The sequence below is a fragment of the Achroia grisella genome, unplaced genomic scaffold (genome assembly GCF_030625045.1).
Source record: "Achroia grisella isolate CSIRO2021 unplaced genomic scaffold, CSIRO_AGI_Agris_v1 utg628, whole genome shotgun sequence".
NCBI classification, from domain to species: domain Eukaryota; kingdom Metazoa; phylum Arthropoda; class Insecta; order Lepidoptera; family Pyralidae; genus Achroia; species Achroia grisella.
The window spans coordinates 760,580-777,671 of NW_026712968.1; the positions used below are offsets into that span (position 1 = coordinate 760,580).

Consider the following 17,092-nt stretch of genomic DNA (forward strand, 5'->3'; position numbering starts at 1 on the left):
AAACATCCAACCATACTCACGAACTTTCGCGTTTATAGTATTAAAATAGGATATCACTTTTTTTTTTTTTTGGTTCTGTTTTTCCCTTTTTAGGGAAAGGCAAACAGGACTCAGCCCATACAGCCATTGTCTTCGTAATATTTTATATATTTTTTTTTAGGATATCACTTAGTATTTTGGCGCCATCTATGTAGGCATATTACAACTGTCAAATTAAGGTTGTCATTGTCAAATCTGTTTTATTTCATTCAAAGAATTTCATTGTCTGTCAGTATTTTGTATCTCCCGGTTTTTCGTTGTTTTTCAACGCTAAATCGTTGTCTTTGTAAGTATATTTCTTTATATATAATAGCAAATTGTACCGGTTTATTCTTATTGTAATCATAAGTATGTTATTTTTTAAAATTATCTTTCAATACCTGCATCTATTGTTTATCACGTGGTGTATAACGATACATTTTTCAAAATGTTCTGAATATTTGTATATTTATTTTATTTCTTCTTTGTCTAATTTTGATCTTTTTAGATAATGATACAGTTCAAGTTCTGTATGGTGATCATTAATTAAATGATTTCAATATGCTACATGATTCGATTGTTTTTTTTAATGACTGTATTTTTGTACCTGCCTGCGCTAACGGTATGCACTGACCGTTGGAGGATGGTACGATAATATTTGGACAGGTCTGTCTGTACAGCGCTTTAGCACACCACTTTACTTCCGATGGCCGCGGATTCGATTCCTCGCACGGTACAAGATTTGTTTTCAAGAGTATGATTGTTTGTATCCGTATGGGTGTTTTGTATGTAGGTATATTGTATATTTACAATAAAAAAATATCTAAGGATTTACAACAGTTGTCTAGTACCCATAACATAAGCTCTGTTTACTGTTGGTCTATATGGTACTGTGTCAATAGGCAAGGGTTATTTGTTTATTTACTATTTTTACTTTCTCAGTTAAATTTATTATATTCTTTGCATTTAACTTTCAATATGAGAGGCTTAATGCAAGGAATAGACTTCATATAACATCATATCAACCATAGTACAAGTCTAGTAATGTACTAACACCTTAACTATTTTGGGGAACGGGGGGTTTTAGTAATGTGAACTGATGATCTTATTGCCAGCAACGTACCATGTCAGGTTGACCTCCATGCGGTTCCCTCTGGAAACCATTGTGATAAATTCTTGTTGAATTTGTCACGATGAGCTAACTGACCTGATCTCATGCTCATCTTATCATTCTCCACTGGTGTCACGCCAGCATAAACCGTTTGCATAGGCGGGTGCACCATTCCAATATCTATACATAGAAATAAAATTGTAGTGTCTGTTTGTGATATTGAAATAAGTGTTTTTTACTACATGCATATGAATATAAATATGGTACATATGCCAAAATAAATTTTGTTTACAATTTTTGTCTGTCTGTCTGTTTGTTCTGGCTAATCTCTGAAATGGCTGGACCGATTTTGACTGGCCTTCTATTGGCAGGTAACTGATGTAATAAGGAGTAACTTAGGCTACTTTTGTTTTAGAAAAATTAAGTTAAATTCCACACAAACAAAGTCGCAGGTACAGCTAGTCATACATAAAAAACACCTTAACTATTTGTCACCAGGACAATGACAGCTCGTGGTTGGAATCACCAATCACAGTGGGAGCAGATGAACGAAGAATACAACAGCACCATGTATGATGCCCAGTATGCTGATGAAGATGTTAAGTAAGTGCTGACAATGTCCATGATCTAGCAGTTTAGCATGCTGCCTTACTTCCAATGGTCATAGATTTTATTTTTTTATTTTTAACTTTAATGCACAAAAACAATGTGTACATATGGCGGACTTATCACCACCGGCGTTATCTACCAGTCAACCATGAGTGGCGCAGAGATATTGTTGGCAGTGCACTAATATAAATGAGAAATGTCAAAAAAAGATATATAAAGCAAAATATTTTAAATTTTATTTCTCACATGATGCATTATAATACTTAAACATATTTCTCTGCCACATGATGGACCTGGCACCCACTGGTCCAGTTCGTTATTAATATCTTGAAGAGTATGATATACTGCACCGAGTGTAGTGTGTAGTGTAGGTTGGACTCCATTTTCCGCAATTGGCCTCTCATTCGGGCCGTTGTGCGTGTAGAGCCAGGCTACTAACGTAGCCAGCCATGCTCCTCCTATACTGCACCGACCACAAATAATCCGATAATGGCAATGATGAAGATATTATAAATGCTGAATTTTGTGAGTGGGAATGGATGGAATATTTTAATATTTCTTGTTTTATCACAGCGGAGCTGTAGAACTGGATCACTGTAGGTTGTACATAACAAATATACCAAAAATGCTGAGCACCGATGGTCTCCGCATGGCATTCTCCAAGTATGGCACTCTAGTCGAGGTGTACCTCAGCAAGGATCCACAGAAGAAGTATGGTCTAGTCAAATTTGAGACACCAGGGTGAGTACTCTTCCTTCATTTTCACTGTTAACTCCTTGTACTAGAGGCTAAGACCTAGGCAAACTAGGCACAATCACAATCGCATTGTGGAATCACCTTCCAGCAATTGTATTTCGGAACCTATATGATATTATATTTATTTTAATTCGGACTACATCCATATTGTGTTAGTAAAAACTTATAAAACTATGTCAGTAGCTTATAATATACAGATACAGATATATTTAAACATATATCTGTGTCCACGTCCAGAAGCACTGGGTCCACAATGCAACAATATCCAGTGCCTCTGGAGCGGATAATCAGGTATACTCGCAACAGTTGCTAGGATGCTGCTTGTTCTCCCCCGAATTCTTGACATCAGTGATGCAGCTTTTTTACGCATTATGGCTTGAAATCCATTTGCTGCTGCAAACATCTCTGATGCGCTACAGAACCGAGGGAGCCCCAACAACAGCCTATACCCATTATTATACTGTATACGAAGAACGTTGTACTAGTCTACTTAGGTTGTTCATTAAATAGATATAAATATGACTAAGTTTATAAAATTGTTACTTCTAAGGGGGTAAAACATAGGGGACGAAACTTTATATAGAAAATAGTAATTTTTTGAAACTATAACGAGGTGTTCTTTGCCTTTTTTGGGTTAGATTATTAAATATTTTTTCTGTATTTGGTCAAGGTCACTGTAACACGCAGACGAAGTCGCGGGCACCGCTAGTTAATATTATAAACGCGAAAGTTTGTGAGTATGGATAGATGTTTGCTATTCTTTCACGCAAAAACTACTCAACGGGTTTTAGTTATAGCTATGTTACTGTAAAGTTTCATCAAAATACGTCAGAATAACATATAGGCTATAAATTTGACGCGGGTGAAACCGCGGGCACAGCTGGTAGCCAATATTTTCGTACAAGACTTGACCAAAGCATACTCAGATTGTAACTGTGTCTGTCTTTAGAATAGAATCAGTGTTCAAAATCTACCCTATACCATCGTAAGCACAGATTATTATATTAGAGTCCGTTAGTTTTCTGTTCCCGCGTCTTTCCTTCCCCTCCCTTAACTAGTAACAAACGGACTGTACGGCGGCCATGACGCGCGCGCATTGTGTTGTGAATTAAAATAAATTAGAACTGTGAAACCTACTGTGAAACCTAATGTGAAACTGGAAAGCTAGCGAAGATACCTTCGAGACCCTGAAGCCCAAGAAATCCGCAGAACCATAAAGGTAAATGACTGACGTTTCCCTAACATTTTGGTAGCAGAGTAATTTCCCAAACAATCAGTTATCTTCTTAATTTACCGCTCATTCGGAAAGCTGTATCATCACAAGAAGAACAAGCAAGAAACTTGCGTGTTGCTCTTTTAAATAATCGTAACTTTTTTTAAGTTGAAATGTGTGCACATAAACTACCTACTAGCACTAATTTATAGTCAATATATTAAATACACAATATACTGTTGAGTAACAAAATAAGAGTATATTAGTCGTAACGTGAGTATCTGATCTTATATGCAATTTTTTTTTTATATATTTTTGTTCTCTTACTGCACCAATTACAGAAAAAAAAAAATAGAAAATATACATTGATACAAAAGGCGGTCCTATCGCTAAACAATCTCTTTCTAGACTACCTTTAGGTGGATAGAGAAATAAATATAAGAACAGGGAATTATTTGTTTCAGGGAAGCGAAGTTGGCCATGACAAAACTGAACAGAACTGAACCATTGAAATTAAATGTATTCATAGCACATAAGGTAAACTAATACTAATATCATTAATAACAATAAATAACTCTAGACAATTAACACAGCGCCATCTAGTTTCACGGTAAGCAGCTTGTGTTATAGGTACTAGACAATTGATGTAAATAATAATAATAATCTCAGGACAATTCACACAGCGCCATCTAGACCCAAGTTAAGCTAGCTAAAGCTTGTGTTATGGGTATTAGATAACTGTTACATATATACATAGATTTTTTTTTGTAAATACATACATATTATACATAGAAAACACTATGTATAATATGTATGTATTTACAAAAAAAAATATCGATAGATAAATATAAGTTAGAGATAATCGAGAAAGTAGATTAAACAACTCATAAATAATTCTGGACAATTAATACAGCGCTATCTAGTCTCACGGTAAGCAGCTTGTGTTATGGGCACTAGACAACTGATATAAATGCTTAGATATTTTTTCTAATACATGCATAATATACATAGTAAACACCCAGACCGATACAATCATACTCATTAATACAAATGTGTGCACCGTGCGAGGAATCGAACCCGCGACTATCGGAAGTAAAGCTGTGTGCTAAACAGCTAGACCATCGAGGCCGAGGACGTTATTACGAAAGTATATATGTGCGTTGGTTATCTTTTTGCGACTAAACAACTGATAGCATTATACAGATAGTAGCTTTATTAAATTTGTTTTTTAAAAATAGTGTAGTATGTTTTGAGAAACTACTCTAATGCTGTTGGCCGCAGCTGGCCTTTACAGCTTCGCCGGACGAGGGGGCGAGTGCAGATGGCACTCCAACCCTAAGGTAGGACTTATGGAGGGGCTCAAGGGCAACTCGCATCTGACGGATACGACTTTAGTCTCAGGGCCCCGCTAAGGTTTCGAACTTTGGGTCAGTCGGTCGTAAATTCGAGGCCCGTTTGAATTGGCGGATCGATAAGGGAGGGCAATTATAGTACGAGTTTTTATGAATATGGGATGTTAATTTAGTTTTACTATAACACGCATATATTATACATATAAACTTTCTTCTTGAATCATCACTCTATCTATTGATGAAAACTGTATTCAAATCCGTTGTACAAGCGAACAGACAACCGCGGCGATTTTGTTTTATACTGTGTAAAGCAGATATTTCTCTATCAGCCCAAAAAGACTGGAAGGGATCAACCGAGAGAGAGGCATGATCGCGAGGGTCCGTCTACGAGGACCAGCATCAGGGATGACACCAGTAGCATCGACAGCAGACCTAGAAATATGAGGTATGGAATTTTTTTTGTACATCAACTTGAGAGACGAACTTGTTAGAATTTTTTGGGTGTGTGATAATGGAAAGAGGGAATTAAGAAGTGTGCATTTTTTTCTTATTTTTGATGGTTTGGCACGTTTTGGTGCATTTGCCAGAAACAATTTGAAAAGCGCTAATGTGGTGAAAAAAAAATATTGTGGAAACAAAATTTACATTAGAGGATCTAGAGTTTTATTTATGGATGAGGTCAGGTCAGTTAGCTCATCGTGACAAATTCACCAGGAATTTAGCATATTTCCAGGGGGATCCGCGTGGAGGTCAACCTGACATAGTAAATTGTTAGCAATGGTGTTTTAATCCACATTACCTTTCCCCCTACTTGTTAGCATGCCATAAATTCATAATGTGGGTGCCGGGTCGTTTGCTTTTCATCGTGTGGCTGAGAGGGAAACTCCGCCCAGTTCCCGGGACTTGTGACCCGGGTGTAGGTTTAAGGAGCCCTTGCCGACGTACCTCAACACTCAGTTTCACGGATCGTGTTTCTCTCCCAGCCCTCACATGTCTGGTAGGAGCCTGCCAGTGCAGATTCTAGTATATATAGGACGTACGCAGTTCTAAATATAGATAGGCCAAGATTAAGTCAGTGGAAAATTGTCGAAGAATATATCTATACATATAAATAAAATTGGAGTGTCTGTTTGTAATATTGAAATAACCGTTTTTTACTACATGCATATGAATATAAATATGGTACATACACCAAAATAACATTTTTTACAATTTTTGTCTGTCTGTCTGCTTGTTCTGGCTAATCTCTGAAATGGCTGGACCGATTTTGACGGGACTTGTTTCTAATGTAATAGTACCCCTATTACTTAGGCTACTTTTATTTTAGAAAAATAAAGTTAAATTTCACGCGGACAAAGTCGCGGGTACAGCTAGTAGTATATATAATACGTATACTTGGAGATAATCGAGAAAGTAAATTAAACAACTCATTAAAAAAACAACTTTGTTATGAACCAAGTTCGACATGCTGTATTAAAGTATAGAATTATATGGCATAATTAATTCCTTGTTATAATACACCACAGTGATTGTTTGTGTATGTATATTTATATTCCCGCCAGTTTTGCGAACGGGCGTTTCGAGACTCGGGGTCAAGTTCAAATGTGAATGCAGGCATTGTTATTATTTTGTAGAATAAACTTTATTGTCATTTGAAACTAATACTACAATGCTAATGTTTTTATACCATCGCGAAAAATATATTTATAAATTATCTCATTTTTCTTAATAAATTGTATCGCTTTTTTATGCTTTAATGTTATTTTGGCTGTATGCAGTCGTTTTCTTGCCTTGTTCTAAAAAAATAAAGTTAAAAATTCGACCAATACGTTGACAGAAATAAGTTACCATTTTATTCCATTGGTCATTTGTGCGTTTTCGTATTGCCGGTGTCCTCATTGGTTAAAAATATAGTGAATATAATTACAAATGGCGGTAAACGGTGTGTTGTGAAGTTGTGTTGTTAGAAAAGTTTTTTTATAATTAACATAAATAATAAGTAATATTCTGTCATCTCTATTGCAAAAAGTGTTAATTTGTGCTTTCAATCGGACATTCAACTTATTTCTTTAGTTTAAATAAATTAATCAATAAGTAAAATATTGAAAATGGAAAACAAAGATTCAATATTGCTAAATAAGTACTTTTCTTCCTTGAACCAATTTGAGTAAGTAATTATATCTTTTATTTATGTTTATATACTTTCAAAAGATTTTTAGGATACCGTGTATTCTTTATAATAATCATAAAATACGAACTTTCAAATTGTAGGTAGGTATATAAAAGATTTTTAAATTCATTTTGATCTTTACACGAATATATAACAAATTTCCTATTGAAATACGCTACTAGTTTTAAAATAATATAGTTTACTGTTTATATTCACGCTATCTAGACACCTGTCGTATAAATTCATTGATTTTATATTGTACGTATTCATTCTTGTAATAACTACCATAAACTTTAGAAAATTACGTTGTTGTTTTCTGTACTTTTAGTTACTAAAGGTTTAGTTCGTGTTTCTTTCTATCTGCTCTCTATTTTTATAAAATTAATAAAAAACAATAGACTTTGTTGATATATCGAAAAGAAGTTTCCTATTTCTTTTTGATTACAAATCGTTTTAAGGCGTTTATACAAAAAGAGGTTTCAAGTGCTAATATTTAGTGTTTCGAGTTAATAACTATGTTAAGAAACAAAAATGTTTATAATTTTAGGTCGCAAACTAGAATAGTGACGTTACACCGGTAAATATCGCTTTTTAATGTGTGATTCTTCTACTACCAATGTTCACGGTAGTGGTGCAGACTCTGACTGATGCTGCTATTCTGATGTATAAGCTAAATTATAGTAGTTTCATTAGAAAAATATGTCCAATAGCAACACACAAGTTTCTTGCTCTTTCTTCTTGTGATGAGTCTGCGTTCCGAATGAGTGGTAGAAGAAGAACTATGACTATTCAAAGGGGCTTGTATTGAGTGTATTTAAATAATACCATGTTCACGGTAGTGGTGCAGACTCTGACTGAGGCTGCTATTCTGATGTATCAGCTAAATTATAGTAGTTTCATTAGGTAAAATCTGTCCAATAGCAACACACAAGTTTCTTGCTCTTTCTTCTTGTGATGAGTCTGCGTTCTGATTGAGTGGTAGAATAAGAAATATGACTATTCTATTCTATTTCTATTTCTAATAGGTGAGACAGACTCAATATTTTTATTCTGCTGGGATATAAGTACTGTATATTGATATTTGTATTGTTACAGAAAACAAATGGAGTTGGCAAATGGTGATGACTTGGACGATGATGTGCTTGCTGCCGAGGAATTTGTGAGTTCACCTCTAGATTATTATTGTCTGTATAATAATAAAGATGTACATTGTCTCTGATCTGTATGTGTATTGAAGATAAATGAGAAATTACTATTATAATAATATATCAAAATCAGTGATTGTTAGAATTATTGTTTGTACTATTGTATGTTCCAATCTCAGAAATTACTTAACCAATTTGAATGTGGATTTCACCAACATATAGGTAGGCTTCAAACTTTATTAGTTTTATTCTAATTGGGTTACAACAATAAAGTTACAGATGTTTGAAGTTATAGACTCCGCTAGTAAAGATTTCTATTTATTTATTAAAGCTCTGATGCATAAATACAAAAAAATAAATGGCTGACACCAATTAACAAAATGACTAGGTCAGGCAGACAAAAGGCGAGTAGGTAGTCAGAGTAAGAGATGGTCAAATGGCCATCAAAGAAATAGCAGAGGAAAATTGGAGGGGTGTAGCTACAGACAGAAAATGATGGAGCATATGTTTGCCCATAATTTTATTTACCACCTAGTCGCTGTTCTTCAGTTTCCTGCGATTATGGTGGTTGTAATATTGTAAAGTAAAATGTCGTAAGAATCTGTAATTTTCTAAATTTTACGTTTAACTACATGTTTTTATGTGAAGCCTAAACTTAGTAACAGACAGACAGTTTTCCTCTGGTCAAGATTTTATAAAATTTTTACATGTAATCCTATCTTCAACAGGATGTGGACATACTGGACCCAGAGACACATCTGGAACTGGAACAGATCAAGTTGAAACAGCTGGAGCTGCAGGAGAAGCAGGTGCGCTGCAAACAGAGGATGCTACTCATTAAGCAGTCGAAGAAAGCTGTAAGTTTATACATCTCGATTATTCCTTGGGCAATTTACACAGCATTATCTAGTCCCAAGCTAAGCAGAGCTTGTATTATGGGTACAAAGACATCTGATATGTGTATACATCTATACATATAAATAAAATTATAGTATCTGTTTGTAATATTGAATAACAGTTTTTTACTACATGCTAATGAATATAAATACGGTATATACACCAAAATAACATTTTTTACCATTTTTGTCCGTCTGTTTGTCGAATGGCTGGATCAATTTCGACGGGACTTTTTTGGCAGGTAGCTAATGTAATAAGGAGTAATTTAGGCTACTTTTATTTTAGAAAAATAAAGTTAAATTCCACACGGACGAAGTCGCGGGAACAGCTAGTACATAATATACATAGAAAACACCTAAACCAATACAAACAATCGTGCGCGGAATCGAACCCATAATCATAAGAAGTAAATTGATGTGCTAAACCGCTAGACCACCGAGACCATTGACGAAAATGAAGTTCTAAGGGTTAGATAGTCACAAAAATATGTCTAATAAAAGAATCCTAACTTATTTGTCACACTGTTTAATACATATTTCATACTAGCGACACGTTTCGGTTTGGCACGGATGCATTACAAATCTTTGATTTTCTATCGCATGTTTGAACTATAACACGCATGTATTATACATATAAAACTTCCTTTTGAATCGCTCTATCTATTTATGTCATGTCATGTCAATTATCCCATTTAATTTCTGATCAACTTCACGGTGATGGAAACACCGGTAACAAACATAATCCGAGAGTGGTAGACTCGCCATCTGCCAAATTAGATTCGCTGTGTGAATTGTCCTGAGATGTTTATTCTTATTAAAAAAAGCTAGTTGATTATTTTTCTAATTTAATTGTATCTTTGTATTTCTCGGTTTGTTCTACACGATAACACGCATGTATTATACATATAAAATTTCCTTTTGAATCACTCTATTGCTGAACTAGCTAATGCTAACTGCATTAAAATTACTTGCGTTTATCTTATCAATTTAATAGATATAAGCTACCTGGCAGCGGCGGCGACAATGTTATACTTTTATCGTCGTTAAGACTGTTTTATATTTAGCACATTGGACGCAGTGTTCTTTTTGTAATTGTAGTTTCTTTTATTATTGTTTCAGGCTAATATGAATACGTCGTCAAACCGGTGCATTTTGCCGGACGGAAGGATTGTTGTACGCAATGTCAATGATAGGTGCGTATTTGTTTAAATTACTATTTTTTATTTCCAATACGTGTTACTAGATGGCGCTAGTAGCAAAATTGTAACGCGCTAACGTTTGAGTTCTGTCCCATGTATATATTACAACTAGCTGTGCAACCCCTTCCGATCGATCCCCCGTTTAATTCAAACGGGGATCGAAGTTACGAGGGCCTGAGCCGAGGTTCGAAACCCCTAGCGGTGCCCTCAGACTAATGTCCCATTCGTCAGGGAGTTGGCCCTCAGCTGCTCCATACGTCAGAAGGACTTATGGAGCAGCTGAATGATAGTTTATTTTACTTTTTAGTCTGTATCTTTTTTTAATATTAGAATAAAATAAAATAACTATTTCGAACTAAATAAAAATTAATATAAATAAAAAAATCCCTTATTCTCAAAAAAACTCATAATGTAATTGTCCTCTCCGATCGATTCGCCAATTCAAACGGGCATTGAAATTACGACGGCCTGAGCTGAGGTTCGAACCCTTAGCGGTGCCCTCAGACTGAAATCGTATCCGTCAGGCGAGAGTTGTCCTTCAGCCGCTCCATAAGTCCTTCCTTTGGTTTGTAGTGCCATCTGCACTAGCTCCTTATCGTCCGGTGAAACTATAAAGGCCAGCTGCGGTCAACAGCATTAGAGTAGTTAAAAAAAGTTAATATTTTTGTTTATTAATAAGTATTAACTTTGTTTTTTTTTAACAAGACGCATTGGACGTGTTGCATGGTGAGTGGAAATGTAGATTTATAAAAAGAATAGTGAAAATAATAAAAACAAAAATTCAAATAAGGAAAGTAACATTTTTGTATACAGACTGTCCTAAAATACGACTATAAGTCGGAAGCAAGAGATAGAATGTCATTACAGCTATCAGAAAAATAAAAAGAATTTTGACTAGCTTTTTTTAATACCTAAATTTTTATAACCACAGGATGGCTATATTTTTCTGATAGCTGCGATGACCTTTTCCATCTCCTGCTGTTGTTTAGTCATCGACTTTTAGAACAATCTGTATATTATGTACAGTATACTGTTACTCTGAATGTACCTTTGAAACGGTGAATGAATTTGTTAAATCGATACAGGGGTACCTTCCGGAGTTTATTTTATTCGTAACAACATCCCCTCCCTGTCTTGTCCTGTTTTAATCTGTAATCATGATATCTTGTCACAGGAATTTGGAGCCTCGTGACGCAGACACCAGTTACAGCGCGGGCGCGGGAGATTCTGTAAGTTTATTGTTTTATTTTATTCACGGCTGGGTGATCTAGTGGTTTAGCCTTACTTCCAATTATTTAAGATTCTCTGATTACATTCATAACACGATGCAGACATTTGATATCATGATTATGCTTGATTGGGTGTGTTATATATTATGTATTTATTAAATAAAATACATCTCGAGTATATCAGCTGTACAGTAAAAAGTTAGTGGTGTAACGGTTTAACGTACCGTTTCACCTTTTAACATTAACAGCGTTTTTAATAATGATAATTATATAGTGCACCGCCTGCATTAATGGTATACGGGTCCAGTGAAGGTACAGTAAATATATGATGAGTGTCAAGTTACCTCAGTCAGCCTGTGACAGCTAATCCAGCAGTTGGCCACCATGGTTTCCAGAAGGTCAACCTGATAGTACATTTCTAGCAAAACTGCCACTAGTTCTCATTATACCAAAAATATATATAGAATTGTGTCAGTGTAAAATTAGACGCTAAATCCTTCTAAAGTTATGAAATCAAACTCAGAAGCTTATATTCTACGACATTTTTGTTAGTCATATACACATGTATATTCTTAAATCTAAACACAATTTACTAAGTAAACTGCTTGTTAGCATAAATATATGAAACGGAGGTACTCTACTGAACTTCTTTGTACAAAGTCGACCCTGGTAAACTGTCAATTTAGCTACATAGGAAAATGTATTTATTTATTATTTTTTAACCTTACCACCCTACCCTACAACACTGGCAAGAAATGGTCGAATTAAACCATGTCTTGCATGGTCCCACATATCCACTTTATCATAACTAAACATATCAATAGAAAATTTCCTTTGAAAAGTGTACACTCTACCCTAAGAAGATTTAAAATATCTCTTAATTCTTATTACCTGATGGGACTAAGTATACTCAAAACCTACCGCCCAGCGAAGTAAAAAACTTTGCCTAGATTTTGATAAAATAATTTGATCATAATAAAAGTTGTAACTTTATTCAAAGTTCCAGAATATGTATAAGTATCGATAATTTTTTGTTAGATTTAATATTTATTCCAATAAACCGTGGAATGTAATATCTTGACTAATCTGTTTAATAATATGAAGTAAAAATTTCGTTATTTTGATTAAACAATAAGTATTTTCATCCCAAACTATTATATTATAGGTTATATCATCATTCAGTACTTTATTTATCTACATTGAGCTGCTCACAATATTAATCCCATTGCATGCATGCTTGGCTGGAGCGTCTGAGTGAACTGGTTGACTGCTTCGCCCCGTAGCGTAGTCATGGTTATTGTAGAGAAGGCATAGGGTTGCCAGATAAAAATTACATAATCAAATTATAAAATAACCGAACGCATGCATTACATTTCAAAGGAATCCTCAAGAAATGTTTTATACATTTGGCTGAAACCTGGCAATCCTAGAAGTAATATACCATCTGATCCAACGAGATCATTCTTTGGCAGAACGAGAGAAATACGATCTGCTCCCGCAGAGCCAAGAATACGTGGGATGAAACTTCTGAAGGCACTTCTACCCCTTCCACTTGCGTCTTCTGCTCTGAAGACAGCAAACAGAAGGATACAGATAAGTCTAGCAAATATACAGAATTGAGTAAAAAGTCCTGTTACTCCAAGATTACTGACAGTAAAACCACTGTTAATAGTATTAAAACAAACGAACATAGTAAAAAATCGAATAGTAAATTCACCGATATTATTACTAGAAGATCTGTTAACAGGAAACTAGACACTGACAAAGGTAGGAAAAGCGAAATTAGCTGCGGGGACTTCTACAGTGATAGTGAAGACAATATAGACGAGACCAACAGATTAATACAACTGAGGAATTCTGATTATATGGACATTGTAGAAGATAATCTTAAAATTGTTATAGCGTTAGCCGGTTACCCTAAGTCTAAAATGCGATTGCGTCAAATGAAACAATTCCAAAAGTGCATAACAGATGTAATAGATATGCAATTAAAAGCTGGTTTACTTAAAAAGGTGCCTACATTCTTAGATTATTACTTAAACCGAGGTGCTATAATCTGTATTTGCAAGGATATTGAGACTAGAAATTGGATGGTGCGAGTGAACCCTGGTCTGCAAGAACGTATGTCCAATAATTTGATTTTGCTAAAAACTAAAGTAAAGAGGTTGTGTTTAGCAGTGCTGAAGATTCCGAGATCTTGTTGGCCGGCTACAGCTCAAGATACGTTTAAACTGTTACAGTACTTCAACCCCGCCTTAAAAACGGACATGTGGAAGATTTATTCACAAAAGTTTGTAGATAACATTGAAATAACGTCGTTTGTGATAGACAGGGTTTCAGGCGAAATTATTCGCGGTCCCAATTTTAAAAATGTTATCGACTATGATCACATGGATTTTGAAATGACTGGATACGCAGAAATTTACTACGAGTGTTTATTGTCCGATTCTGATGAAGATTTATCTAGCGTAGCGTCGAGAGTTAAACTCTTAGAAGAATTCAAATCTGAAGAAACGACACCAAAAGTTTTATCTGAAGTTAGTGTTACAGTACAAAAGTACGACGATAGAGAGGAAGCAGATGATAATGAAAATGAACCGGAAGATTCTGATACAGAAGTTGAGGTAGTTGAGATTGAAGTAGACAAACCAGCTATTAAGAAACAACTTGAAAGTTCATTACAGGAGGATATATTAAAGGATGTGAAATATATAAGTGAAAAGGATGAAGTGATTATTTGGTCTGATGAAACTAATAATTACAATAGCGACCAAGAAACAGAAAAAAACGATAAAAACAATGAAGATATTCAGGAAGCAAATGAAGTTTCCACTTCAGCTCTTGAGGTATCAGATAAAACTGATTCCGTTTATGAAAGCAATGATAATTTATTTGACAAAAACAGTAATTTGAATATAGACAGTAATCGAGGAATGGCATATCACAGACGCACAAATTATTTACACGTAGACAATGAGTTAAAAGTCGCTATGACTTTAGAAGGATACCCGCAGAATAAATTAGAAGGTACACACATTAGAAGATTAAAACATTTATTTAAAGAATATATGCATAAAGACATGAAACAGTTAAGATTTGCAAATTTAATAATTCCAAAGTTTCAAGATGTATATTTATCGAACGGAGCAGTGATATATATTTGTGATAGTTTAGAAACTAAAGATTATTTATCAGAAATTCTGCCAAAATTCGTCAACTCCACCGGGTTGAAGCTTACGTTCAGGGATATGAAAAGTTTAGTTAGATACACGAGGATTGTTATGCGTATACCTAAAGAAAAGGCTCACATAGAATCCTTGGAGATTCTTCTGAAACTACAAACCTTATATCCAGCGTTGAAACCAGATTGTTGGAAATACTACTCGGATGTTGTTGGAAAGCAAAAGCGTCAATTCGGCGTCGATCCGGAATCTTTAGAAGTCATCAAAAGACCTGATTTTGAGCCAATCTTCGAGGGCCATAAAATAACTTTCAGAATAATCGATAGACAAAAGAGAGATACTAGTTTTGATGAATCAATTAAAGACGATTTCGATACTGATAATCAAAGACAAGAGTTATTGAGAAAAATGTACATCCCTATAGATCCGGATATTACAAACGCTCCTCTATCACGTATAAGAACTAATCACTACTCGGATGTAATTGCGGACGACCTAAAGCTTTACATAGGCCCTTCAAATTACCCAGAATCGAGAATTGATGAAGTACAATTCTATACCATAAAGAAAAATCTTGAAAACATTGTTTTAAACTTAGAATTTGATTCGGACATTCCGAAACTTCATGATATGTATTTATTTGACGGCGTCATATTCATTATATGTCATGATATGCAATCAAGGCAATGGTTGGAGCAGTCTTTAGATGCTTTGAATACAAAACTTCGTACTAATTTGAAGTCCACAGAATTTCGCGGTGCTGTTGGCATTATAAGTATGGTTGTTAAGACAAAGATGAATACTGATGAAGTGATAGAAATACTGCAAAAGCAAAACCCTAGATTACGCACGAAATTTTGGAGAACCATCAGTACTGTACACACAAAAACAAAGCTTGATGTGGTCTTACAGATCGACAAGCTTTCCGCTCAAGTTATCACTAGTTCAAATTTCAATAAATATATAGGATCTAACATTGTGCAATTCAAGCTAGGTCATTTACAGTCTTTGATAAAATCTAAGGTTTGCCTTGAAGAGTCGGCTAAAGTCTATGTCAAAACACCTACCGTACCTGAGAAAGAAGTATTAGAATCTCAACAAGAAAGCGCTGACGAATCTAAACATGATTTCCAATCTCGTTCAGAATTAAAAATAGATAGAACAGATAGTCAGTGCATAGATGATAAAGCAGTAAATATCAAAATCATAGACAATTGTAAAAAAGCCTACTCACCCACAGATAAGTCGGAATTAGATCCTGTAATTATAGAGATGGATTCGCCAAGAAGTCTGGAACTTCCGGAAGATATTGGCAACCGTAAAATCAATCTAAAAATACCAATGAATATTTTGCCTGACGAGGAAGAGGATTTGAACGTAATATTCAATTTACTTGAAGATAAAAATCCTGGTTTGAACACGGAACTGTGGGAGGTGTATTCAGAATGCCCTTATCCAAATAATGGAAAATTCACTGTTATTGTAGACAGACAATCTTTTTCTGTAATACAACAGAAATCATTTGATTCTACAATCGGAGGAGAGAAGTTAAGATTCTTATTCTAAACTAAAAATCATGTACTTGACATAGTGATGTAGTTTATAAAGGTGTATACACCTCAATTGTAGTAACCAACTGTGAATTAACCTTTGTATGTCTTTGTTTTATTATTATATAATGTCTTATTGAAATTTTGGCATGAAGGTCTAACAGGGCGTAAGCTACAAAAGTATTATTTGAAATCAAAAGCATTGTCAAAAATTAGATTGATAAAATTTATTTATATCTTTAACACAACAGAAAGAAAATAAACAGAACATCATTATGTTCAAACTGCTTACGTCCTCCATCCCAAATGTCAAACATTGCTCTTATGTTAAACTTCATTTCGTGGACCTGTAAGATACAAAATAATTTAATTTCGTCTTTGTTACGTTAGTTCGGGTTTAATAAAGTTTACATTCTATTTATTAGAGACATAACAAAGTTCAGAATACGGCGAGTCAGTTACGTTAGTTAGGATTCCATCAAACATATTACATTCCATTTACTAAATCCATGACCACTTTGTTACGTTATTTCGGGTTTAATAAAGTTTACATTATATTTATTAAAGACATAACAATGTTCAGAATACGGAGAGTCAATTACGTTAGTTAGGATTCCATCAAACATTACATTCCATTTACTAAACTCATGACCACTTTATTA

The 17,092-nt window shown here is 34.6% G+C and overlaps 1 protein-coding gene across 2 annotated transcripts; it reads left to right on the plus strand.

Moving 5' to 3' along the window:
- The first annotated feature begins 261 nt into the window (after positions 1-261).
- Positions 262-16,472, plus strand: LOC131849019 (uncharacterized). 2 transcript variants are annotated; one of them, XM_059198995.1, is made up of 10 exons: positions 262-325; positions 1,628-1,732; positions 2,312-2,479; positions 4,172-4,244; positions 5,389-5,504; positions 8,325-8,388; positions 9,103-9,231; positions 10,390-10,463; positions 11,644-11,698; positions 13,171-16,472. In XM_059198995.1, the coding sequence occupies exons 2-10, from the start codon at positions 1,632-1,634 to the stop codon at positions 16,444-16,446; spliced, it is 4,056 nt and encodes a 1,351-aa protein (XP_059054978.1). In that variant the 5' UTR covers positions 262-325; positions 1,628-1,631; the 3' UTR covers positions 16,447-16,472. The 2 variants fall into 2 exon arrangements, with proteins under 2 accessions (XP_059054978.1, XP_059054977.1); XM_059198994.1 differs by lacking the exon at positions 262-325 and adding an exon at positions 358-387.
- The last annotated feature ends 620 nt before the right edge of the window (positions 16,473-17,092 follow it).

Coding starts and splice junctions, on each gene's coding strand:
- LOC131849019 (XM_059198995.1), top strand. CDS start 1,632: ATGACAGCTCGTGGTTGGAATCACCAATCACAGTGGGAGCAGATGAAC. Junction 8,389..9,102: donor TGCTTGCTGCCGAGGAATTT/GTGAGTTCACCT, acceptor TATCTTCAACAG/GATGTGGACATACTGGACCC. Junction 11,699..13,170: donor GCGCGGGCGCGGGAGATTCT/GTAAGTTTATTG, acceptor ATTCTTTGGCAG/AACGAGAGAAATACGATCTG.